This window comes from Microcebus murinus, chromosome 19, assembly GCF_040939455.1.
Source record: "Microcebus murinus isolate Inina chromosome 19, M.murinus_Inina_mat1.0, whole genome shotgun sequence".
Classification (NCBI taxonomy): Eukaryota; Metazoa; Chordata; class Mammalia; order Primates; family Cheirogaleidae; genus Microcebus; species Microcebus murinus.
Window position 1 is genome coordinate 727773 of NC_134122.1, and position 25033 is coordinate 752805.

The 25033-nt window shown below is 60.5% G+C and overlaps 1 protein-coding gene across 2 annotated transcripts in view; it reads right to left on the reverse strand.

The window, feature by feature from the left end:
* Window positions 1–8693: 8693 nt before the first annotated feature.
* The window catches only part of LMF1 (lipase maturation factor 1), a 62404-nt gene continuing 46064 nt past the window's right edge, over window positions 8694–25033 (reverse strand). The window contains exons 6-11 of one of the 2 annotated variants that reach the window (XM_075994923.1): window positions 23245–23412; window positions 18522–18705; window positions 18098–18251; window positions 17320–17419; window positions 16664–16780; window positions 8694–8900 (exon numbers count right to left, since the gene is read on the reverse strand). In XM_075994923.1, the coding sequence (XP_075851038.1) occupies window positions 8709–8900; window positions 16664–16780; window positions 17320–17419; window positions 18098–18251; window positions 18522–18705; window positions 23245–23412 (915 nt within the window). In that variant the 3' untranslated portion in view covers window positions 8694–8708. Of the gene's footprint in view, window positions 8901–16663; window positions 16781–17235; window positions 17420–18097; window positions 18252–18521; window positions 18706–23244; window positions 23413–25033 lie in introns of both variants that reach the window. The other variant, XM_075994922.1, reaches the window with a different exon arrangement.

The window sequence follows — 25033 nt, forward strand, 5'->3', positions numbered from 1 at the left end:
GACCCTGGGCTGTGGGGGCTCTGACCCTGGGCTGCGGGCTCTGACTCTGGGCTGTGGGGGCTCTGACCCTGGGCTGCGGGCTCTGACCCTGGGCTGGGGGCTCTGACCCTGGGCTGTGGGCTCTGACCCTGGGCTGTGGGCTCTGACCCTGGGCTGTGGGCTCTGACCCTGGGCTGTGGGCTCTGACCCTGGGCTGTGGGCTCTGACCCTGGGCTGGGGGCTCTGACCCTGGGCTGTGGGGGCTCTGACCCTGGGCTGCGGGCTCTGACTCTGGGCTGTGGGGGCTCTGACCCTGGGCTGCGGGCTCTGACCCTGGGCTGTGGGCTCTGACCCTGGGCTGCGGGCTCTGACCCTGGGCTGCGGGCTCTGACCCTGGGCTCTGGAGGCTCTGACCCTGGGCTGGGGGCTCTGACCCTGGGCTGTGGGGGCTCTGACCCTGGGCTGGGGGCTCTGACTCTGGGCTGTGGGGGCTCTGACCCTGGGCTGCGGGCTCTGACTCTGGGCTGTGGGGGCTCTGACCCTGGGCTGCGGGCTCTGACCCTGGGCTCTGGAGGCTCTGACCCTGGGCTGGGGGCTCTGACCCTGGGCTGGGGGCTCTGACCCTGGGCTGTGCGGGCCCTGACCCTGGGCCCAGGTTCCTTACCTTAATGACACCTGCAGAGACCCTAATTCCAGAGGTCCCACTCTGAGGCTCTGGTGGACTGGCGCTTGGCAGGCCACCTGCGCCACCCAGTTCTGCATCGTCCTTCCGGGTCCGGGCTGACCCTCAGCACCTCTCCTGGGTGGAGCCGACCGCCAGTGAGGGACGGACAGGCCTGGTGACGCCTGCCCAGAGCGCAGTGGTGGACGTGCTGGAGGGTGGCCGGCAGGCCTGGGGGTGGCGGTGGCCAAGCCTGTGGCACCCGGGGCACTGTGGGGCTGTCCCCTGCCCTCAGGACTGTGCCGTCCGGTGGACGGGGCCACGGCAGGGCAGGGCAGGCCGGGCAGATGGGCGGAGCCGCCGCAGCTGTGGGCTTACTATGGACGGGCTCTGGCGGCCACACAGGCGGCTCTGAGGCGCTTCATGTTTTTCACCCAGAAGAATCGTGTGAGTGTGGCCTCGTGCGGGGAGCGAAGGCCGCTTGAGCCCACCCTTTAAAGGAACAAGGCGTTTTCTTCCCTGGCCCCCATGTGGCCCAGACAGCTGGCCCCTTAAATATTAATCAGGCCGATTGAGATGCAAATGCACCGGGCACAGAAAGCCGCAGCTGCGGGGCTGGCACGGGCACCCTGGCGGCCCAGGTGCAGCCGGCCGAGCCAGCGCGGGGTGGGGGGCGCAGACGACCCTCCCCGAGGACAGACGGCGCGTTTCCTGCTGGACGGCAGGGTGGACGGCGGCGCCTCCCCTGCCCCTCGACTCTGGTCCCGGCTCTCCTTAGAGCCAGGTGTCCCCACAGGTGGCATCTCGGCCGCCCGGCTCCCCTGGAAGTCGAGGCCGGTCAGGTGTGCTCAGGCCCGACTGCCGGCTCTGACCTGACTTTGGAGAACTCCTGCCCGGGCGGCCTCGGCGGGGAAGGGGCAGCCGGCCCCCAGGCCCGCGTGACGGCGCCGACAGGCCGCCTCCCGTCTTCCTCCCCGTCCGGTGCCGCCTCTCAGAAGACTCAGAGAACAGAAATCGTCCCCAAGAGCAGAGGGTGCGGGGGAGGAGGTGCCACAAGCAAAGGGACAGGGACACACATGCGGGGGGACGTGGACATGGGACGGGTCTCCCCGCTGCCGCGTGCTCCTGAGGACAACACGCCGCTTGCCGCTCTTCACGCAAACCCGCTGGAAACGCAGACAGATCTCACGCCTCGCTGAGAAAGCACGGATTTCCGATTAAAATGTTTTTATTGGCCGGGCGCTGTGGCTCACGCCTGTAATCCTAGCTCTTGGGAGGCCGAGGCGGGCGGATTGCTCAAGGTCAGGAGTTCAAAACCAGCCTGAGCAAGAGCGAGACCCCGTCTCTACTATAAATAGAAAGAAATTAATTGGCCAACTGATATATATATATAAAAAATTAGCCGGGCATGGTGGCGCATGCCTGTAGTCCCAGCTACCAGGGAGGCTGAGGCAGAAGGATCACTTGAGCCCAGGAGTTTGAGGTTGCTGTGAGCTAGGCTGACGCCACGGCACTCACTCTAGCCTGGACAACAAAGCGAGACTCTGTCTCAAAAAAAAAAAAAAAAAAAAATGTTTTTATTGTGACTCAACACACCAGAGAAAGCACACAAAACGCCAGCACGGGCTCAAAGCAACCCCCAAGCGTCAGCGTAACCCTCACCGGGCGGGGGATGGGACGCCCGGTCCCCAGGTCCCTGCAGCGCTCCGCCCGTCCACGCCCCGGCGCACCCGCCCACGGCTCGCCCGTCCACGGCTCGCCCGTCCACGCCACGGCACACCCGCCCACGGCGCACCCGCCCACGGCGAGCCCTCGTCCACGCCATGGTGTGCTCATCCACTCCGACAGACACTCGGCTGCTGGTGCCTTTGCCTTTGGGGTCCTGGGGCCTCGCCCCGTGAGCACTTGTCCCCATCACGGCGCCGCCGACTCACTTCGGCGTGCCTGTTGCCCTGCGTCTGCCCCAGTGCCGAGACCTCGGTCTTACTCACCGTGGCCTGGCGTGGGCGTCCCCGCGTGTGCTCCCCATCACCTTCACTGATGCGCTGGTGCCCGCCCAGCCCTGTGCCACGTGGCCACGTGGGAAGTCGACGCCAGACACGCGTGGTCAGTGTCGAGACCGTGGAAATTATCACGCTGCTGCGGCCAGGGTCGTCCAGGCGGCCAGCTGCACCTCACACTAACAACATGCACCTGTTCTGGGTGTGCCGCCCGGTGGTTTGACAAACGTGTGCGCCAAGGCACCACTCTGCACCCGAGCCGGAACATTCCGGTCTGCCCAGGTGGTCCCTGCTGCAGTTCCCGGTCTCCTGGCCCAGGGAACCCGGCCTGCCGTCTGTCCCCGTGTGGGTGGGAGCGCAGGTGTGCCATCCGTCTCCACGGTCTTTAGCGGAACGGGACATTTCTGGGGCCGCAGCGCTGCGTGTCGGTTTGATCGTTGCCGCGGACGATTCATCGAGGGGAGGGGACGCCGCAGTCGGCCCTTTCTGCCCACGGACACCGGGTGGCCCGGGTTTTGGCAGTTTCGTTATAACCCTACCGCTCACGCCGCTGTGCCCTCGGTCCGGCTGGCCGGTCGTGTCTGGTGTTTCCTAGGGAACCGGCGGCGCGGGGCTCCCTCCCCTGTTCCTGGGCGAGCTCGCGCAGGGTGACGCCGTTTCTCTGTTAAGTGTCAGGTAGAATTCGCCAGGGAAGACGCTCTGCCTGCGGCTTTGTGGGAAAGTTCCAAACACGAATTCAGTTTCTCTGGCCGCCATGGACTCGGGCTTTGCTGTTCCTTCACGAGGAGCGGGGCCCTCAGTTTCCACGGAACCGCTTCCTTTCATCTGCGACGCGGCGTCTGCTGGGTAAAGTCCCAGCCGGGCCTTGCGCCCGTGGCTCCCGCAGGTGTCGAGGCCGCCCACCCCGCACTCGCAGCCCCTGGCACAGGGTGGTTTCAGGGCCCGCTGGATCCAGGGCCTGAGGCAGGGGAGCACCGCAGAGCGGCGTCCTGTGTGGATGCCATTCGAGGGTGGCGCCGCCGCCACCGGGCCCCAGTTGAGTCTGCACAGGTGGGAACCGTCCTCGCGGGTGTCCTGGCTGCTGGGGGGCTGCTGGTGCCCTTTTGGGGAGTGCACGGCCCCCGGGGCTCGTCCTCAGGGCTGGCGTCTCGCAGCGGTGCTCGGTGTCCGTGAGTGTGGATGTTGAGCAGCCCAGTCCTGGGCTGCCCCCACGGCCACCGCACCAGGAGCAGCACCTGCGTGGTCACCCACAGGCCTCAGCTGTTCCCGATGGAAGAGCCATGGTTAATGACAGCAGGAGTTTTAAATTTTGATGAAATCCAACGTATCTGTCTTTTGTTGCCTGTGACATATCCAAGATCATTGCCAACTCCAGTGTCATAAAGATCTGCCCTTGGCTGGAGGGGAGGAATTAAAAAAATTTTTTTCCGGCCGGGCGCGGTGGCTCACGCCTGTAATCCTAGCTCTCTAGGAGGCTGAGGCGGGCGGATTGCTCGAGGTCAGGAGTTCAAAACCAGCCTGAGGAAGAGTGAGACCCCGTCTCTGCTATAAACAGAAAGAAATTAATTGACCAACTAAAACTATATATAGAAAAAATTAGCTGGGCATGGTGGCGCAGGCCTGTAGTCCCAGCTACTTGGGAGGCTGAGGCAGGAGGATCGCTTGAGCCCAGGAGTTTGAGGTTGCTGTGAGCTAGGCTGATGCCACGGCACTCTAGCCCGGGCAACAAACAAAAAACGTTTTCCCCATTTTATTCTAAGAGTTTTATAGTTTTAGCTCGTATGTCTCATCCACTTTGAATTAATCTCTGTATGGTGTGAGGTAAGGGTCCCACTCATGTGGCTATAAAGTTTGCTCAGCACCATCTGCTGAAAAGACGTGTTTTCCCCCCCATCAGATGCTCTCGGAAGCCTTGTCAAAAGCCGTCTGACCACATACCCAGTAGTTTGTTTCTGGTGTTTTCCATCCCAGTACCTGTGAGTCTGTTTCAACGCTGTTGCCGTCCTGGTTTGATCACTCTCACTTTGTGCTGAGTTTTGCAATCAGGAAGTGCAAGTTCATCAACCTTGTCCTTCTTTTTCAAGATTGTTTTCATTGTCTGGGGGCCCTGTACCCCACGTGAACTTTCCCATTTCTGCAAACGAGGCCACGGGCACCTGGGGGGGTCGTCACTCCGTGTGGTGTTGTCCCATTGACGATGCCGGCTCCCGTCCGTGACCGTGGGCGACTGTGCATTTACTTATGTCACCTCCAGGTTGTCTCCTCTGTGTTCTGTTCTGGTTGCTCAGGTCTTCTGTCTCCTTGGTGGAATTTATTCCTGGGGGTTTTGTTGTCTCGGATGCTCTTGCAAATGGGATGTTTCCCGAGCTTCCTTCGAGGGCCTGTTGGTGTGATTTCACGTCCTGCAACTTTGTCGAGTTAGTTCATTTGCCCTGGTCGTTTTTTGTGGATACGTTGGGATTTTCCATACGCAGGATCCCATCATCTGTGAGTAGAGACGGTTTTAGTTCTTTTCCAATTTTGATTCCCTTTATTTCCTTTCCTCATTGATTTCTCCAGCTAGAACTCCAGTGAAACATTGAGCAGGTGCAAGTGGGACGTCCTTGTCTCGTTCCTGATCTCGGGGAAAGTTTTCAGTGTTTGTCTATGGAAAACGAAGCCAGCTGTGGGCTTTTCCTGAGCATCCTGTATCATGTTGAGCATGTTCCTTCTATTTCTAGTTTTCTGAGTGGTTTTCATCATGAAAGGACGATGGAATTGCTGGCTCTGGAATTTTCTAGAATGTGGAACAGCCACAAGGATGGCTCAGAAGCTTCTTCCTGGGGGCCTGGCTTGAGCCTGGGTGTGATGAGGTGGCCCAGGCTTTGGCTGCCATCACCGGGCACCCCCTGTCCAGGTGTGCTGCACTCCGTGTGGGGAGCAGCCCTGGTGGGCAGAGGCTACGTGGAGGCTGAGCCACCCTGTCCATCCTCCTCTGGTCTCTCTCCGGCGTCTTGGGCCAGGGTCAAGAGCAGGATGCCCCATGTCCCCAGCCCCCACCCCCCACACCTGGGGTCCTGGGAACTTTCCAACCCAAGTCCATCGGCCTCGCTCCTGCCCAGAGGCCAGCACGTGTGGGGACAGCCTGGCCCTGACCCCACCCCAGGGCGGGTGGGGCTGTCGGTCGTGCAGAACAAAGGCAGCTGCTAGGGTCTGCCGTCCTGCATGGGGGCACCCTGCTGTCAGGGAGTCGCCGGGCGGTGGTGTCCCTCAGGGAGCCTGGGTCCCCATTTCCCTCACCCACAAGGGGAGGGGACCTGACCTCTGTCCCATCTGAGTCTGGAGGCCCCAGTCCCTGTCCCGCAGAGCAGAGTGAAGGCGGCTGTGAGCTGGCCTGTTGGGGAGTGCAGAGGGCACCTGCTGGTGTGAGGAGGAGCCGTGCTCTCGAGCTCCCTCCCCTCCCTGCAGCAGGTCTCTGGCGTCCTATACCCAGTCTGATTCCTTCCTGGACTTTCTGCCCTGCGCCAACCCCGGGGCACAGATGGCTGGGAGGTCAGGAGGCTGCGGGAGGCAGACCTGGGGTCTCACCCACTTGACGCTGCTCCCACCTGCAAGTTCAAGTCCAAATCCAGCAACTCAAGGGCGCCCGTCCAGGAAACCGAATCCCACACAGGGAGGGCCCAAGACGGCAGGTCTCTCTGTGGTGTCCGGGCCGTGTGGTGGCCCCAAGGCTCTGTCCCTTAGGTCCAGGCCCCAGCTCTGCCCTCGGTCCCGATGTGGTGGGGAGCAGGGGCTGTCCCCACCGACTTCCCCCAGCCTCTTCTCTCCCAGGCCCAGTGGTGCCTGCGGGAGTGTCGGTTTCTGCTGGGCAGTGATGCCCATTTGGGCCTGGACACCTGCGCCACTGTCCCTGGGTCCCAGGTGGGGACACTTGCCGGGCAGAGGCCCCAGAGGCCCAGAGCGAGGACAGCCCCACCCCCGGCCCCCTCACGCACCGGCCGTGGTGCTCCTGGGGCAGGGACGCTGCCTTCTGGGCTCCCCTGGGCCGGGCCCCCGCCCCCAGTGCTGGCACGAGGGGTCACACCTGGTCCTCAGGAGCCCAGACTGACCTAGCACCTAGGGACACCCACCCCACGCCCCTGCCCGAGCCTCCTGTCCTGGTCACCGGCAGGCCCTGCGCCCCACATGTGGCATCCAGCCCTGTCCACGGCCACTGGGGACATTCCTGGAATGTCACTTGGACTGGCCAGGCCCCAGGTCGCCTCCCACGGCCTCCGTCAGAGAGTTCATAAACACACGACGGAGCTGGTGGGTGACTGAGCGCCGCGTGTCCGTCCACGACAGGCGCGGAGTCCCGACACACGGCTTGGGTAACCTCGAAACGCCACTCAGTGACAGAAGCCCTGACAAGGCCACACGTGGGATCCCTGCATACAAAGTCCGGGGAGATCAGACCTGGGCCCGGGCAGGGGTGGCGGAGGCACCGCCCTGTGGACGGACTGACTAACGCCCGGAGCTGCTCGCTCCGACACGGCGCGGCGAGTTGTTGTGACTTCCTCCTAGAAGCGCCCTGCCATGACCTGGACAGCCGCGGTGGCTTTCTGCGGGGGGCGGGAGGGGCCGCCCCGGGCTCCAGCTGTGACCTGCAGCCCCAGCCCCTGTGGGGCCTCCCGTCCCTCCTGCCACCTGCCCAGCCCTGCCCTGTCTCGCAGGGGCCTGCAGACCCGGTGTCCCCAGAGAGCCAGCGTTACGGCCAACTGAGGCCCACAGAGCCCTGGGCCACGGGTTGGCGTGTCCTCGGGCCTCACCTCCCGCTGGCCCAGCCTCTCGGGGGATGGTCCTGGGGACGGTTCCAGCACCTCCTGAGCCGCCCGCCCTGTGCCGTCCCATGTGGCTGGCGGGGGCAGCCCCCCTCGTGCTCCCACCACCAGCAGCGTCCAAGGACATCCCCCAGGCGGGGCTGGCCAGGCCTGGCGGCGGCGGCGGTGGGCTCAGCGCTCCCCGGGCAGACGTGCTGGCTCCAGGCTGGTCCCTCTGAGGCCCGTCTGTGCCTCGACACACACAGGGCGCCCTGTTTCCCGGGGAGCCGAACACGGTCTCTCTGTCCGCACCTGGGCCGGCCGCCCCCAGGCAGGCTGTGGGGGCTGCACACAGACCCGCGCTTGTGCCCTGGCCCTGGGCCTGAGCCACCTCGTCCCTGCCGGGGCCTCCGCCGTGCGGCTGACCACGAGCTCCAGGCGCCCTGGATGCCGGGGCGGGGGGTGTGGGGGGTGGGGGGGGATGTTGCCGTCCACACCCGCCCCCACCAGGCCAGGGCAGGCAGGGCTGCTGTCGCATGGTGGGGGCTGCTCCGGCCCCTCCAGGGATGAGCCTTGCGGTCGGCTGTGGGGAGGCGGCTGCGCCAGGCAGGGACACCAGCCCCATCCCCCACGCTCACCCTCCCCTCCCTCCTGCAGCAGGGCCCCGAGTCCCCCATCCCCCCATGCTTGGCTGTGCAGGTCAAAGGTTGGGACGTGAGGCTGGGGGACAGGGTCGCAGAGAGGGAACGGAGCTGCCAATCCTGGGGCCAGGGCCAGGGGGCAAAGGTGGGTGGCGCCCAGGAGAACAAAGTGGGTCTGTCCACACCTCACAGATGCTGGCCACCCAGGGGCCTGGAGGTATGTGCACATGTGTGCACTTGCAGGGCTGTGTACATGTGTACATATGTGTGCATGTGCAGTGCTGCGTGCAGGAGGCATCCAGGTGACGCCTTGTCCCGACACCTGATGGCACAGCCTCGTGTGGCCAGGTGACAGGCTGGTGGGCACAGCTGGCTGCAGTGCCTGTGGGGAGAGTGGCTGTCACCCCGACAGACAGGAGGGCAGAGACAGGGTTTAGGCTGCTGTGGGGGCAGGGCAGGGGCTTCCTGGCCTCCCTGGGGAGCGGGGAACGCAGGGTCTGCGGGGACAGGCGGGCAGGGCCTGCGTGGCAGATGGCACAGCCGCCAGGGTCTCTGCCCCCCCCATCCTCTCCATGCTCCTGCGGGGGCACCAAGCGAGGCCGTGGTGGGCGCAGGTGAGACTCCACGCGGGGCAGCGGGTCTTCTGTCTTTATTTCACGCCGCGTGCCTGGCCAGCCTCGGGTGCGGCCACTCTCGGGCCCTGAAGTAGTCCTGCAGGTCGCGCAGGCTGAGCGCCGGGAAGTAGGGGCCGATCCGCTTCCGCACCCACCACTTGCCCTCGGCGGCGTGTCTGCCCCCGGGGCGGCTGAACTTGTACCTGTAGTGCTCTCCTCGGACCCACCTGCGGGGGTTTGGGACAGCGCGTCAGCCCCGGTCCCAGTCTCGCCCGCCTGCTGGGCGGCACTCGGGGGGGTCATGGTGGGGACGGGGCTGGGAGGCCCCTCGAGCACCCTGAGCCCTTGCAGCCGCCCATTGGGGAGGGACCACCCGGGGAGCCCCAGCACAGCAGGTCCCGGCCCAGAGCAGCGGTGGACGCCGTGCTCCGCGAGAGGAGACCCCTCAGGGACCTGCGTGCAGCATCCGCCCGGGGAGGGGAGGGGCCCAGAGCAGTGGTGGACGCCGTGCTCCGCGAGAGGAGACCCCTCAGGGACCTGCGTGCAGCATCCGCCCGGGGAGGGGAGGAGCCCAGAGGGCAGCACCTGGGCCTCAGGTGACCCCCAGCCCGGAAGGGATGGCAGGCCCTGGTCAGGTGGGTGTGGCGCCTGCACTTCTGTCGCGGGTCCTGGGCGCCCGGGGCTCTCACAGGGTGCGGGCGGCTGACCCATCTCTGCGGCGAGCCTCGCGTGCTGGGGACCCCCTCCCAGATGGGGGCTCAGAGACACGAGTGGGGTGCTGGGGGACTCTCCCCGAGCCCCACGTGCTCCCTGGTGGCCCGGGACTTACTCGGGCCAAGCCGTGTCTCTGTCCCGAGCCCAGCTGGGCCACTGAGCATCTGGGGCTCTCTGTGGACGCCTGCGACTTGGGGCAGACGCGGCCCTGTCTGCACTGCCCAGCAGCTGCCCTCTGCCCTCCCCAGTTTTGCAGCAGGAGCTGGAAGCCTCTCGGCGCCTCAGGGCAGCCCCTGCCCGCGGCGGGCCCAGGGCAGCAGTGGGCGAGGGCTGCGCTTGTTTCGAGACTCCGCCCAGCCGTTTCCCAGGGTGGCTGGCCGCTCTGCCTCCCACCAGCGACTCGAGCGACCCGGCGGCGTGTCCCCACTGTCTCAGCCGGGCTGACAGCGTGGGGCGGCCTGCGCCTCCCCGCCTGCTCACACGGCTCCTCAGACGCCTGCTCACCCTCGTCCAGAAACGGCTCTTCACGTCCCCGTTTCCAGTTATTCGTTTTACCGTCGAGTTGGAAGGTCCTTTGTCAGACACATTAGCACTGCCTTGCCAGCGTCTTCTCCCAGTCACAGCGTTTTAAAAGTCCTGTTAGCAGAGTCTCCGGGCAGACGCTTTAATTTTAATGAAGCGCAACGCACCAGGCTTCCTTTTCTGGATGATCCGCTTGGCGCCAAGTCCAGGAACGCTCTGCCCCTCACATCCCAGGAATCTTCCCTGGTTCTGTTCCTGAACGTTTGTGTTGTGTGTTTCACATCTGAGCCCACGACCCGTCCCGAGCGGGTCTGTGTGCAGCAGCCGCCGGGCAGGAAGCCTAGCGGGTGGGTGTCCCGGTGCCACCGCGCCGGTTGTTGCCAGGCTTCCCCGCTGACGCACTCTCGTGCCGCGGGCACGGCTGGGTCCGCGTGTGACCCTCGGGTCTCTTGGTTCTGCACTGCCGATCTGCGCGTGCAGCCCTGCGCAGGGCTCTGCCGACACCATGCGGTGCCGATCGCTGCTGTGTGCGTCTTGAAACTGCAGACGGCTCCTTCCGCTTTATCATCTTTCAAAATGGTCTTAGCTATTCTAGTTCCTTTACTTTCCTATATGAAACTTAGAATAACTTGTCTTTACCTACAAAAAAATCCTGCAGGGATTTTGATATGAATCACGTTAAACTTGTACATAAATTTGGAGGGTCTTAGCCAGGCGTGGTGGTGGCGGCGCCAGTGGTCCCGGCTACTCAGGAGGCTGAGGCAGGAGGATCGCTGGAGCCCAGGAGTTTGAGGCTGCTGTGAGCCTGGGGGACGGAGCAAGACACTGTCCCTAATTTGGAGGGGGCTGTCATCTCTACTATGCTGAGTCTTTCAACCTAGGAACACAGCGGGTCTGTCAATTGGATTTTTTTTTTTTAATCTCAGCAGCATTGCACAGGCTTTGGCACACAAGTGCCGTACCTGTTCTGTTAGATCTACACCTAAGCATGTTGCTTTCGTGAGTGGCGTCGTATGTGTAATTTAAGTGGCTGTGCGTCCGTTGCAGACATCGCTGATATGCCTGATACACTAGGACCATTAACGGAATGTGTTCACTTGTCACGGGCCATCGATGCGTATCAGTCATTCCCTCGTGGAGGCGGCCTGCAGGGCTCTGCCGCAGTGAGCACTTCGCTGCCGTGCGTGGCGGAGAGCGCCCGAGACGCGGCTGGGCGCGTCTGCACGCCTGCTGCCGGTGGGGCTCTCTGGGCTCCTCTCACCTCACGGACAGAAAGGGGAGCACGACCAACCGTGCACTGCAAACAGTGCAGCGACGTAAAATTACGGCTCTAGCAGCAGGAGAGAAGTACGTCTTTCGAGATGCCTTGGTCAGGGGGATCCGGACGACAGAAAAGAAATGCAATTGGGTTTTGTGCGTTGCCTTGTAGCCTCTGGCTGTGCTGAATTCACTTACTCATTCTAGGATTTTCTGAGTGGATTCCTCGGGATTTTCTGCATAAACAATCGTGTCATCTGTAAGCGGGCACAGCTCTACTCCTTTATGGTCTGTAATCCTCTTATTTCCTTTCTTGCCTCACTGCAGTGGCCGTCGCTCCTGGCAGGTGAGGAGCGAGGGGTGGGAGCAGACGTCCTTCTCCTGTTTTTTTTTTTTTTATCATGAATAGGTGTTAAATCTGTCAAATGCTTCTTCTACAACAATTGATACAATCGTGTGAGTTTTCCTTTCTAGTTGGTTAATACGGTGGACCACACTGCCTGATTTTCAAATACTGAACCAGCCTTCATCCCTGGAATGCACTGTACTTGGTCACGGTGTATAACATTTTTATATATTGCTGAATTCTATTTACTAGCACTTCATTACAAAATTTTATGTCTACATTCATAAGGGATATTAGTTTGTGATTTTATTTTCTTGTGGTATCTTTGTGTGGCTTTGGTATCAGATAAATGCTAGCTTCATAATATAAATTGAGATATTTCCCCTTCTATTTTCTGGAAAAGACTATATAAAATAGACACTGATTCTTCTTTAAGCATAGAGAGAATTCCCCAGTGAAACCATCTGGGCCTGGAGAATGTTTTTTGGAAGTTTTAAATTACAAATTCAACTTCTTTATTACTTAAAGGACTATTCAGAATATCTATTTCATGCCAGGTGAGTTTTGGCAGTTTGTATTTTTTGAGCAATTGGCCTATTTCCTCTAAGCTATAAAATTTATATGTATATTTGTTCATATTTTCCCCTTATTATCCTTTTTTACAACTGCGGGGGCTGTAGTGATGTCTCCTTTTTCATTCCTGATATCGACGATTATCTTTGTCATTCTTATACTAGAGGTTTGCCAATTTTATTGATCTTTTCAAAAAACCACCTCTGGTTTTGTTGATTTCCCTCTATTTTTCTGTTTTCAATTTTATTTTTTGCTCTTTATTTTCTTCCTACTCCTTGCTTTGGGGTTTTCTCTTCTTTTTCTAGTTCTTGATGTAATCTTGAGCTTAGATTCTTCTTCTTTTTTTTAAGAGACAGGGTCTCACTATGTTGCCCAGGCTGGCCTTGAACCCATGCTCAAGTGATCTTTGCGCCTCAGCTGCCCCAGTAGCTGGGACTGCAGGTGTCTGCCACCACACCCGGCTGAGCTTAGATTATTGATTTGAGACCGTCTCTCTTCTCTAATGTGTACAATTAGTGCTTTTCATCACTGCTTTAACCACACCCCACACATTTTGACATGTTGTACTCTTCATTTCATCCAGTTCAATGGGTGTCACATTCTGTAAATGTCAGTTAGGTTCTTTTGGTTGATGGTAGAATATTGTTGTGTTCTTGCTGATTTTCCATCTGGTTATTTTATCAGTTGTTGAGAAGGGTGTTGAAGAATCCAGCTATAGTTGTGGATACGTTTATTTCTCTTTTCAGTTCTGACTTTTCTTCATATATTTTGCAGCAGTGTACTTAACACCCACACACCGAGGACTGCTGTGTCCTTTATCAGTATATACTTTATTATATAATAAAGTATATAGTATATACTTTTATCAGTATATAATGTCTCTCTGATAATTTTCTTTGCAGTGAAGTCTACCTTGTCTGATATTGATAGTCACTCCTGCTTTCTTTTCATTAATATTTACATATCTTTCCCTATCCTTTTAATCTGACCATAAAGTTGGTCTCCTACTTGCAATTTTTTGAATTTATGCTGTGAAAGTGATGTGCACTGAGTAGCAACCATACTTTGAGTGCCCACAGTCGTGCTGTTTTTCACTTTCAGTATTCAGTAAATTACGTGATATTCAACACATTATAAAAGAGGCTTTGTGTTAGCTGATTTTGCCCACTGTAGGCTAATGTGAGTGTTCAAGGTGAGCTAGACTAAGCTAAGATTAGGTGTATTACATGCATTTCTGACTTATGTTATTTTCAACTCATGATGGATTTATTGGGCCATAACCCATCGTGAGTTGAGCAGATGCTCAACTGTATTGCCATATTTTAAGTGAGTTTCTTTTAGACAGCATATAGTTAGGTCGTGGCCTTTAATCAATTCTGCCAATCTCTTTTAATTGGTATATTTAGACCACTTACGATTAATATAATTATTGATATGTTATGGTTTAAGTTTATCATTTTACTTTTGTTTTTTATCTGTTCTGTTTTTTCATTGGTGTTTTTCCCCTGCCTCATTGTGGGTTATTAAAAAGTTTTTTAGAATCCCATTTTGATTTATCAATAGTTTTTAAGTGTATCTATTTGTATAGATTTTTTTTTAATTGTTGCTCTTCATACTACATCATATACACATAATTTATAATCTGGTGGTGTCATTTCACCAGTTCAAGTACACAAAATTTGTCTTTATGTCGATTTGCCCTCACCCATTTATAATTATCTTAAATATTTCTTCTACATAAATTTTGGACCACTTCAGACAGTTTTATAACCTTTGCTTAACATGCAAACATGATTGAGAACTCACAAGAGGGAATCCCAGAAGGAAAAGAAAAAGATCTTGGGGCTAAAAAAGTGCTAGAAGAAATAGTAACTAGAAGGAAGGAAGGTCTATTGTTTTTACCCATATTTTAATTGTTTTAATTATCCTGGCGACAAATTCTCCTACTTTTCCTTCATCTGAGACTACCTTGATTTCCCTTCATTTCTGAGGATATTTTTGCTGGTACAGGATTCTGGGTTGACGTTTGGACAACGCTGTACACGTGCCCTTGGCCTTCATGGCTTCTGCTGAGAAATCTGCCGTCATTCCAGCTGTTTCCCTTTATGGGTGGGGTGGTGTTTCTCGCTATTTCATTGTCTTTATTCTTAGAAATTTGACTTCAATGTGTCTGAATGGGTTTTTCCTGTGTGGGGTTCACTCAGTTCATTGACTCTTTAGGTTCGTGTGTTTTACCAAAATTTCTTCTAGTACTTTTTTAGCCCCAGGGTCTTTCTCTTTTCCTTTTAGACCTTTTACTATAGTTTCTGAGGCCCTGTTCATTTCTTTTCAGTTTATTTTCTCATTATCGGTCACACTGGGTAATTTCTATTTTTCTGTCCCCTCCATTCTGATATTGAGCCATCCAGTGAGTGTTTTAGTTCAGTTATTGTATCTTTCAGTTCTAAACTTTTCATTTGGTTCTTCTTAAAATCTTCCATATCTTTGCTGAGCCTGTATTTGTAAAACACATAATTGCTTATTGAAGCACCTTTACAATGGCTGTTTTAAAACCTTTGTGAAATATCCCTAATGTCCCTGTCGTCTTGGTGTTGTCATCTATTGTTTTTATTATTCAGTTTGCTATGTTCTTGGTGTGACAAGTGATTTTTTCAGCGGAACTGAGTATTTTGGATATTGTGTTAGGAGAGTCTGGATCTTATCTAACCCTGTTGTAGGTGGCTTCTTCCCATACATACTGTGCCGTTAGAGGAAAGAGGGGCTCCCCCGTGCTGCCAGGTGAGGGTTCTGGCTCTGCACTCTCACCACTCCTGGGGAGACAGTACTGCCAGGTGTGGGCCGAAATCTGGCCCCACATGGTCTCTGCAGACATCACAAAGTGGGGGCTCGGTATTGCCCACTAGGGTGAAAATCTCAGCTTTCTCTTCGGCCTCCTCCAATGGCACCTGGTGAGGGGTGGGTACCGCCTGACAGCCTGTTCAGAGCAGGAGTGCGGGCCCCCGACTTGGTCTTCCTGGCATGGCGGCCACCGTTCCCCGTGGGTTTCCTGTCTTGTTAGGCTGCTCCTTTCCAGTCCTTTGGCCAGAGCGAGCAGGCTTTCACTGGTGCTGGCAATACCAAGTCGTCAACCTCCTCATCTCCAAGTCTAGGAAACGAAGCAGAAAGAGAACCGAGAAACTCACTTCCATCGGTGCTGCTGCTTGTGTTTGGAGTCTCCTACTGGTGAGCCTTCCTCCACTGGTTTTATGTGACACCGGGGTCTTTAGTTGCACTTAGCACGAGGAACCAGGTGTCTGTTCCACCTTCCCAGATATGGACATCTTAATTCGTCCACCGTAAAAAGTGAAGATCAGCCCACGGCCAGGCCACACCCCACCATGATGCCGCACGCTCCAGCTACCAAACAAAACATGCGTCATGAAGATGTGGCAGAGGGACGGGTGCTCTTCAATATTTCAGATGTTTTAAACATTTCCCCTAAATATAATTCGTTACCAGTTCACGGAAAAGATTAACCGTCTCAACTTTTGTAACATCCATCCCTTTTAGACAAGACTGTGGCCCCTGCCCCTGAAATTGCTCAGAAGTCCACTCTGGGCCTGAGGACAACAAACCCTCCGCCGAGCCTGGAAGCATGTGCTGGCTGGTCACCAGCACACCTGGGGACAAATGTCTGCCTCAGGTGACTGCACAGTCCAGGCTCAGCCATCCTCTGTCGGTTTGCTGGTGGCCACGTGGCAGGCAGGTCACCTGGGGCTTCATGTGAATGCACAGAAGGGCGGCTCTGCCCGGAGGGACACCAGGAGGGAGGGGCGGCGTCAGTCCCTGGACGGCCTGAGGCCCATGTGGAGCGACCCCTCTTCCCCCCACTCCCCAGTGGCCAGACCTGGGTGCAGCTGCTCCTCCGGGGCCCTCCTGCCCCCCAGACAGCTGTGAGCGACTGCAGGGTGCAGCTGTCCTGGCTCCCGGCGAGGGAGACCCACGAGTGCGTGTTCTGTCAACAGCTGACGGGGTGGGGGCGAGCTGGCTCATGGTCCCCTCTGTTCCCAACCCTCCAGGCGGCTGCTGGGTTCTAAGCACGTCAGGGGACACGAATGTCCAGCATGCCCACCCCAGCCCAGGTCTGTGAAGGAGGCTGCCCAGGGGTCTCCAGCCACCCCCTGCCCTCCCCTCCCCAGGGCCCAGGCTCCAGCAGGGCGTCTGGAAAGCTGGAGCAGCAGCTCTGCTCTCGCGCACCCAGCCATCACCTGGGTCACCCAGCCATCACCTGGACCCCGCAAGGCTCTGGCCCCATGTGACCACCTCCCTGGGATGTCACCCAGTCACTTCCCAGGATGCAGGGCCCCGCCCCCCCTGCTCTGGCTTTGACCTCCCCAAGAGGTCTGCCGCCACCTCCAGCCCTTGCCCCTCTAGGCCAGGTGCAGAGTGAGCACCTAGAGGACACCTCAACATTGGCGCGCGAGGCAAGCCCTGAGACTGCCACCTCCGCCTGGCTGGCTGGGCGCTCAGCCGTGGCAGGTTTGGAGGGAGGTCACACGGGCAGGGTGGGGCAGAGGTCCCACTCGGAGGCCATCCTACCTGGGAGGGTCTCTGCCGGAGAAGGGGTTGAGCGCCAGCAGGGACAGGGCCTCGGGGTCGTTGGCGAGGAGCTTGCCGGCCAGGTGGATGACCCACTCGTTGTGCTCGTAGGTCTGGGGGGAGAGGACGGGCGTGGAGACAGTGTGTGCCCGGGGCCAGCCCCGACCCTTGGGCTGTGTCCTCCTGGGCCTCTGGCAGCCCTGACTTTAGTGGGGGTGTGCCCTGGCTTTCCTGGAGGGGCTCCCGTGGGGGCCGCACGTCCATGGGTCCCTGCCCGGACCTCGAGGCAGGCCCGCCTGGTTCCTCAGGGCTGAGGTGTGGTGAGGTCCCTCTGCTGACGGCAAGACGTGACGGCGAGTTCCACCCCGCCCTCCTGTGGGCCTGGCTCTCGGCTGACAGCCCCCAGCTGGGTGTCTCGTGGGCCCTGTCATTGTCCTGGGCGGGTTCGACCCTCCGCGGTGCCCAGGGGCCTGCGCCTTCCCTGCAGTGCCAGAGTGACCAGAGCCCGGAGCTGCTGCCAGCACCCAGGGCCCACCCCGTAGGGAGGCGGGGGGCCCACTGGGGGCCCTTACCCCGAAGGCTGCAAACCACATGAGCCAGTCCAGGCGGTAGTGGTAGGGGGAGATGAGGCAGGGCCGTCTCCGGGGGTCCCCCGGCTTGCACTTGAACTCGTAGTCCTCCCACACGGCGTCGGGGGCGCTAGCGTTGGGGCTGGCCGTACCCTGCAGGATCACCTCTGTCCGCTCCTTGGTGATGCTGTGGGGAGACCGAGTTGAGCCTGGGGGTGCGCTGCTGCTTCTCCCTGGGGTGCAGGTTCCCTGCTGGGCTCCTCAGGGCAGTGTGACGGGGGCTCCTTTGCTGCCCAGCCCACGCGGCCTCCAGAGATAGCCTGGCACCCCCAGCCGTCTCTGAGCAAGAAAACAAGATTCCTGGCTCGGGGCCACCTGGACCCCCAGGGGCTGTTTCAACTTCACCTCCCTGCTGCCTGGAGACCCACCCCTGGCCCTGCCTCCAGCAGCCTGGGAGGAGACCAGGGAGGCAGAGGCTGTGTAGAGACCAGGAGCTGGGAAACCAGCGCCACTGACAGCCCTGCTCTGGGAGCGACCGAGGGGCCGGCCCCGAGATGCCACCTGTGTGCAGGTAGGACCACCAGGAGTAGCCAGGAGCTCCCTGCTCTTCCAGGGGGAATGGGGGCAGGGGGCACAGCCACACCTGCCTGTGACCTGGGCCCTGCTGCTGACCCCTCCAGCTCCACCTCAGGACCCCTGTGGACGCAGCCCTGCCCAGCCATGGCCGCCTTATCTGACGCCCTGCCCCTCACCCCAGGTCCCCGGTGCTAAGGGTCGGTGACATTCCCGCATCACCCAACACCCCCTGGATGAGCACTCGGGTGTGAGTGGTCAGACCGAGCCAGCCCCAGCCCCAGCCCCGTACCTCCCGAAGGCCCCGTAGGAGTTGACGATCCTTAGCGGGCCGAAAGAGGTGTTCATGATCTGCTTGCTGTTCAGCAAGTTGAGGACCACGGGGACGCTGAGCCAGGCCACCAGGATGCCCAGCGAGAGGTTGGCCGCCCGCCGCACCAGACAGCCTGGGCCGAGAGGGGTCGTGAGATCCACGTGTGCCCGGGAGACCCGGCTGCTGTTGGGCCATCCAGGCCCAGGAAAGGGTCCCCCCAGCCCCCGTCCCCAGGCCCAGGGCCCCATTCCAGGCAGCTGCGGGGCTGAGTCCTGGCAGTTCTCACTAAGGGTCAGCAGGCCCTGAGGTCGCCTGCCTGTTCCCAGAGAGATGCATGTCCCCACCTCCCGTGACCGGGGCCCACCTGCCCCACCCCGCCCTGGGGACCCGGGCCACCACCTACCGAGTCTGGGCTGGGGCCCAGCCCCACGGGCATCCTCCTGCTGCACCGCCAGGACCCGGCACTTGAGGCTGCGCAGCCCAGAGGGGAACAGCGGCCCCAGGGTGGCGTCGTCAAAGCAGGCGAGGCTGGGCACGATGGTCAGCCAGTTCAGGAAGCTCAGGTTCCCACTCACGATGAGCACCACCTGGGATGGGGCGGAGCTGGGGTGGGGCCTGGGCAGGGGCGTGGCCCCACAGAGCCCCACCCACCTGGCAGAGGGACAACTGAGGGAAACACAAAGGCCTCAGCGCCGGCTGGGAAGCCCCTGGGACCTCGGCTGGCCTGCAGCTGGCCACAGGGTCATGGGGACACGGGGCAGGGCGGCGACCCGGTCCCCATGTCCTGGCAGGAGATACAGAGCTGGCAGAGACAGACTTTCCGCGTCTCCACCCGGCTCCTAAGTGTCAATAAAGCAGATTTTAAAAAATAACCAAACAAAACGGACTCATTTTAAGCATACAGTCCAACAGTTTCGACGAATGTCTGTGCTGGTGTAAGTCGCTAAAATCCCGAACATTCCATCCCCAGCAAGTGCCCTAGAGCCTGCGTGTGGTGACGCTGTCTCCCCACAGCCCCGATCCACGTCTCATGGTCTCTTCGTAGGTCAGCCGCAGCGGGAGGGGCGCCTCCCCCACGGCAGCTCCCCAGGAATGTCGGGGCGCGGGCAGACGCGTCCTGTTGCCGTCAAGGTCCGGGAGCGTGTGCAGCACACGCTGAGTCGGACTGGGTCGCAGGGCAGGTGCGGGACTGGAGAAACCAGCCCTGTTCCCCATGGTGGCGCCTTCCACATCCCGCCGCAGCAGGGTCCGGGCGCCAGCACTCTGGCCCAGCTGGGAACACCGGGGTCTCCTGAAGCCTACGGGGCAGCCGTGTGTCCTGCGTGGCGTGGGTGCAAGTCCTGCCCACGCCGTACCTGGGCCGAGTGAGTCCATCTCCGTTCCCGCACATGCTCTGCGGTACTCGCTGCAGCTGCGGCTTTGCCTTTTTGTTTTCTTTACAGCGTCTTTGCAAGAGGTGAAGTTTTAAATTGTCACGAAATCCTGTTGATCAGGTTTTAAATTTTGGACTTCGTGCTTTCTGTGGCCCATCTAAGGCATCTTTGCTCACGCCAAGGCACAGATGTTTCACAGGCCGGTCTGCCGTGCTGGGTCGGACCCGCGCTGGTCTCCACGCTCGGCTGCACGTGGGGGGTCGCGGAGGAGCTGAAGCGAGCTCCGTCTAGACCTAGGGGCACCTGTCCCTGTCGGGGTCTGTCACTGCTGGTGGCCCCGGCCAGCTGTGTGAGGGGTGTCCTCCCAGCGTGGCTGTCACATCCCATTGGCCCAGAGAGTCGCGCAGCCAAGCAGAGTGCCCATGGCCTGAGCTCCTCCCACTCGGGGCGGGGCATGGCCCTAACAGGTGACGCTGACCCCCCCCACACACACACACCAGTTTCTGTATTTCCACTGACGCCCAGTCTCACTCCCTAGACCTGGGGAGGAGTTTGAGGTAGCAGATGCCGACGTCTAATGAGGGTCTGCAGGAGGAACCGGGGATCGGCCGTGTTGGTTTCATGGATTGCGACGGGTTTACGAAGTGTGGATTCACGGCTCCCCCTGGATTAACTTGGAAAACTTGTTTTCCTGGTACCGAGCCCAAAAGTAATTATTTCTTACCCTCCGCCATCTGCAATGTCACCACGCCCCTGCACCAGAGCCAGTCAGCTGCGTCCCCAGTCGAGGGTCCCAGCCCGAGGGTCCTTCACCCTGAGCTTGCCGACAGTCGCTCACTCGTGGCGGGGGCAGGGACGGACACTGTGCTGAGGCTGCAGCTGCCCAAGCCCTGGCGCAGGACGGCACTGAGGCCGGACCTTGGGCAGGCCGGACCTTGGGCAGGCCCGGCCTTGCCGACAAGGCAGCCGGGGCTGGGGGCCCTGAAGACCAGCGGGAAGGGGTCTGCGGAGCGGGAGGGCTGAGCCTGGTGGTTTCCTCTACCCCAGCACCTGAGCAGATTCAGGGCGAGGTGAGAACGTGGAAGCTCATGGCGGACTCAGGTCCTGGTCAGCAGCCCACTGTCCGTGGCGCCCTGGGACCCGGAGCCCCCACGGCCTCATTTGTCCCCTTGGAGCTGGCGGGACCCATCCCGGGAGACTCGGGGCTGTGTGGGGAGGCAGGAGGACAGGCGTTCGGGCACCCAGACCTCAGGGTGCAGCGACATGACAGCAACTCTGTGGGAGAGAAGGCGCCGGGTCTCCCGGGCGGGACACGCCAGCTTCTACCTCTCCTGTCACACACCAGGCTCACGTGTGTCTCTCCCTCAGACCAGAACCATGTGTGTTTGGTGGCAAACCTGTCTCCCAGCAGACGCTCACCGGCGCTGCGCACGCCACACCCTCTGTCGGCCCCAAGTGGAGCCTCAGGGCAGCTCTGAGCAGAGCTGGGTCCCCCTTGAGTGCGGTTAGGGGATGCCCTCTGGGGCATCCCGCCCTGAGAGCAGGTGTGGCTGGGGCGCAGAGCCTCACAGAGCTCGGCCGGTCGTCGCTGTTTTCCTAATAAGAGAACAGGACTCCGCAGTGCGCGGCCCGCGCTCCGAGGGGACCTCATCTTTCCTGTTTGCCTTCCAGGGCACTGAGCCCGGCCCTCGGAGGGGACGAATCTCGTCACACCACCCAGCTGTGCTCCCTGCGCGGCTACACGGGACCGGCCTGCGGAGCCCGGGGCGGGGCGAGGCCGCGGGGCGCCCGGGGGCGGCACAGGAAGACGGCTGCGGGGGCGGACGGCGCCCAGGAGACGCGCAGATGTTCCGGCGAGCAGCCGGCGAGGGAGAGGCTGGAAATCTGGACGTTGCCCGCGGGCTCTCTGTGACCAGAGGACATGCTCACGGACCCAGGACTTGATCAGCGTCGCTGCTATTAGAAAAGCAAAGTGGGCAGACGCGGAGCGGGAGTCTCCACAGACGCGCCACGGCTGCGCGTCGGGCGCAGCGGCCCGCACGTCCAGGCGGCGCAGAGGGCGCGGCGAGCTCGCGGACGCACGCGCTCCTGTGACTCTGCGCGTCAAAGGTCCGGCAGGTCCAGGGGCGGAAGGTCACTGCCCAAAGGCGGGGGCGAGCGGTGGGGGCCGCACACCGCGCACTGTTGACGCCGCAGCTGCGCTCCACGTGGAGACGTCCCGTTCGTGTGTTCTGCCGCGAGTTCCCCGCACAAGCCCCGCCCAGCGCCTGCCCGGCCCGCAGAGCAGGTGCCGGCAGGGTGGTCTGGCCGCCGGTCACCTCTCACGTGCTCCTCTCCGAGCAGGCGGGGTCGGGGCCCTGCGGAACCCTCTGCAGCAGCTGTGCAAACGAGCGTGGGAGGAGGCGTGTGCACCCCCCTCCCGGAGGAAGGAACGCAGGAACCCGGACGGCGCCAAGGAAGCGGCTGCACTTGGAGCCGCCCCAGGGCCCAGGTCAGCTCAGAGAGGAGAGTGTGGCCCTGGCAGGGCTCACGGTCACTCTGTCCCCTGCCCCATGTGCCATGTGCCCGAGAGGACCCAGGTGCGTGGCAGGCACACTGGCCACCCCCTCTTCCAGGGCCCAGAGAAGAGCTGCAGCTCTCCCAACGAGCGAGGTCTGTGTCTCAGAGATCAGAGGGCACACGCCCAGTTCTGTGACGGGGCTGAGCCCTTCCTAGCCGCACCAGCGACTCGAACTGTCCAGAGGCCAGAGGACGCGCACAGGTCCTCGGGAGAACCACGGACGTCGGTCGACGATCCTGTCACCGGTGCACCCACCCAGGGCGCAGCAGTGGCCTTGAAACACGCCCATGGGGGCCCAAGGCGAGGACGCCCACAGCAGGCTCACGGCAAAGACTGGAAACCACCCCACAGTCTATGGACAGATGGTAAACTGAGGCAAGACCTCACAGTCTACGGACAGACGGTAAACCAAGGCAAGACCTCACAGTGGTCGCGGACAGCAGGGTGCACCCAACACAGCACCGACCACGTGGTCAAACCTCCACCCAGGAGGTCACAGAGCATGTGCCACGCCGCACCACCACGCCAGCCCAGCACGCGGCCTTGGGGGAGGTGGGAAACCGACAGGAGAGCGTGTGGGGCCTCTCCACCTGCGAGAGGGTGCGGGCGCCCAGGTGCGTCTGTCAGCACACCCGAGATCTGCCCACCCCGGATGGAAGTTTTGCCTCCGTAGAAACAAACGATACGCAAGATGCAAAAACTGTAAAATACCAACCACGTCTGTCTTGGAAATTGACGAGTGGGCGATCACGTTTACGGGGAGATGCAGCAGAGAGCCCGAGACTGGTCACTCCTGGGAGTGACGTGCGCAGAGTGGGGTGCCCCCACGCCCTGGCCAGCCTCTGGAGCAGGGGGAGCAGCCCGTCCTGCGCGGGGACCCTCGGGCGTGTGACAGGAAACCTCTGGGACTTGGGAACCTTCAGGGCGGGGTCCCCAGCGTGGGGAGTGTCCGTGCCGGGTGTGTCCGGCCCTTCCCGCCCGCTGAGCCCAAGACCTGGCCGCCTGGTGCTGCTGCCAGCCGCGCACTTGGGGAGGAGAGGCTGCGCCTCCAGCCGGGTGGCTGCGGCAGGGGCGGGGCTGGTGAGGCCGCTCCCAGGAGGCCCGGACACAAGCGAGCGTGCACAGCGGGGAGGCGGCCCCGGGAGGGGCCTGTGACACCCCAGGGTCCCCACGCGGCGCGCGGCCCAGCTCACCTGGAACAGGATCTGCAGCAGCCCGTGCAGGATGCACATGCGGCGGCCCAGGAAGAGGAAGAAGGGCACCACCAGCTCCAGGAAGTGGTTGCTGAGCGTCTCGAAGCGGTGGAACCACCAGGGCGACCGGTGCAGGTAGTAGGACATCGGGTTGGGCACCGGCTGCGTCTGCGGGGAGAGCGGCCGTGAGCCGGGGGACGGCCCTGCAGGTCACGCCCACCTCGTCCCTGACCAAGGGCGCCCTGTCCGCCATGCGGGCACCGGGCCCCTCTGCCCTCCTGGTGCGCTGCTGCGTCACATAAACGGGAATTGGTGCTGACGGAAGTGTCAGCGTGGTGCCCTCCCAAGTGGGCCCCTTCTCAGGGAGGGGCGCCGGCTCCCAGAGGAGCACGGACGTTCAGGCCCCTTCTGTGAGCTGACGGCCTGTGTCCTGTGGGCCGGCCCTGGGCGCTGACCCGCCAGGCGCACAGTGCTGGGTGGGTCTTGCGCCCTCCCTGTTCCTAGAAACCCAGCGACAGTTTTTTGTTTGCACTAAGGCTGGAAAAACCACCTTGACATAGAGTGAAACTTGGTTGTGAGCCTGGGGGTGGGGGGTCGGGCGGCGTTGCGCCCCATAAAGCGGAGCTTGGGAACTCCCGAGCTGCAGGTGCCACGGCAGCCCCTGCCGGACGCTCAGCCCCAACTCATTAGGGGACGACGGTGACGTGGTGGAGCCGGGCCAGCCCCAGGCCTCAGGAAACAGCTCACAGATCTGTGCTCCCCAAAGAGACAACTTTAGATAAGAAAAACATGAGGAAAATATGAAGGGTGATGACAACCATTCAAGAATTCAGGAGGCAGCAAATCTGGGGTTCACGCTCTCCCCTCGCCACTCCCTCCCCAGGCCCCGTGGGGAAAGGGGTCAAAGGGCAGAGACGTCTGGCCACCGCCTTCCCACGGCAGAGGCTAAACTACGGTCTGGGTCAGTGAGAAACGGAACGTGTGTAATTCCCGTCGGCAGAAAGAGTGTCTTAAAACGCTCAAGCACCACAGGTTCATTTCGTGAAAACTGCGCTGGCATGCCCCCCTGCCCACCCACCCACGCGGCGCCATCCCAGAGCCCAGGTGTGAGACCTCGCCCGACGGCTGCGAGCGTCCCCTGGCTTGTCAGAGACACGGTCTCCGAGGCAGCCACACCCTGGAGTCCCAGCTCTTGGTCTGGGGCTCGGGTGACCCTAACCTCTCCTCTCCCCTCGTGCTGGCGCTGCCAATGCGTGTCCTGGGGGACGAAGGGGCCATGCAGACGTACCCAGCGGGGGCCCCAGGGAGAGAAGGGGCCCACGAGTCCCAGGAACACAGCAGTGACAGGGGTCCCTGTATAACCGGCCCTGGGGGTCTGAGGCCCAAGGCGGCGACGGCCACTGGCTGGCAGAGCCTCGAGCAGGATGGGGCGGGGCTCCTTCCTGCACGGCCGAGGTGGGAGCTCCCCTCAAGAACACGCACCCCCCCAGACCACCCCCCTCCCACCAAGGCAACTGGGGCCTCGCCCGTGTCCCTGCATGCAGGACGGGACACCCACACAGGTGACAGAGGCTGGAACCAGCAGGCAAGGACAAGATAGTTGTAACTGTGTTCCTTACGTTAAAAAAAAGTCAAGTAGAAACGTGGAAGATATACAAAAAGACCCTGATCAAACTTCCAGAGGTGACGAGCTCAGCGTGTGGGGTGCAGGGTGTGGGGGACAGAGAGGCTCTGGACTCCAGCCAGGCAGGAGCACCAGGAGCCCGGCGTGTCCCCTCCCAGCAACAGG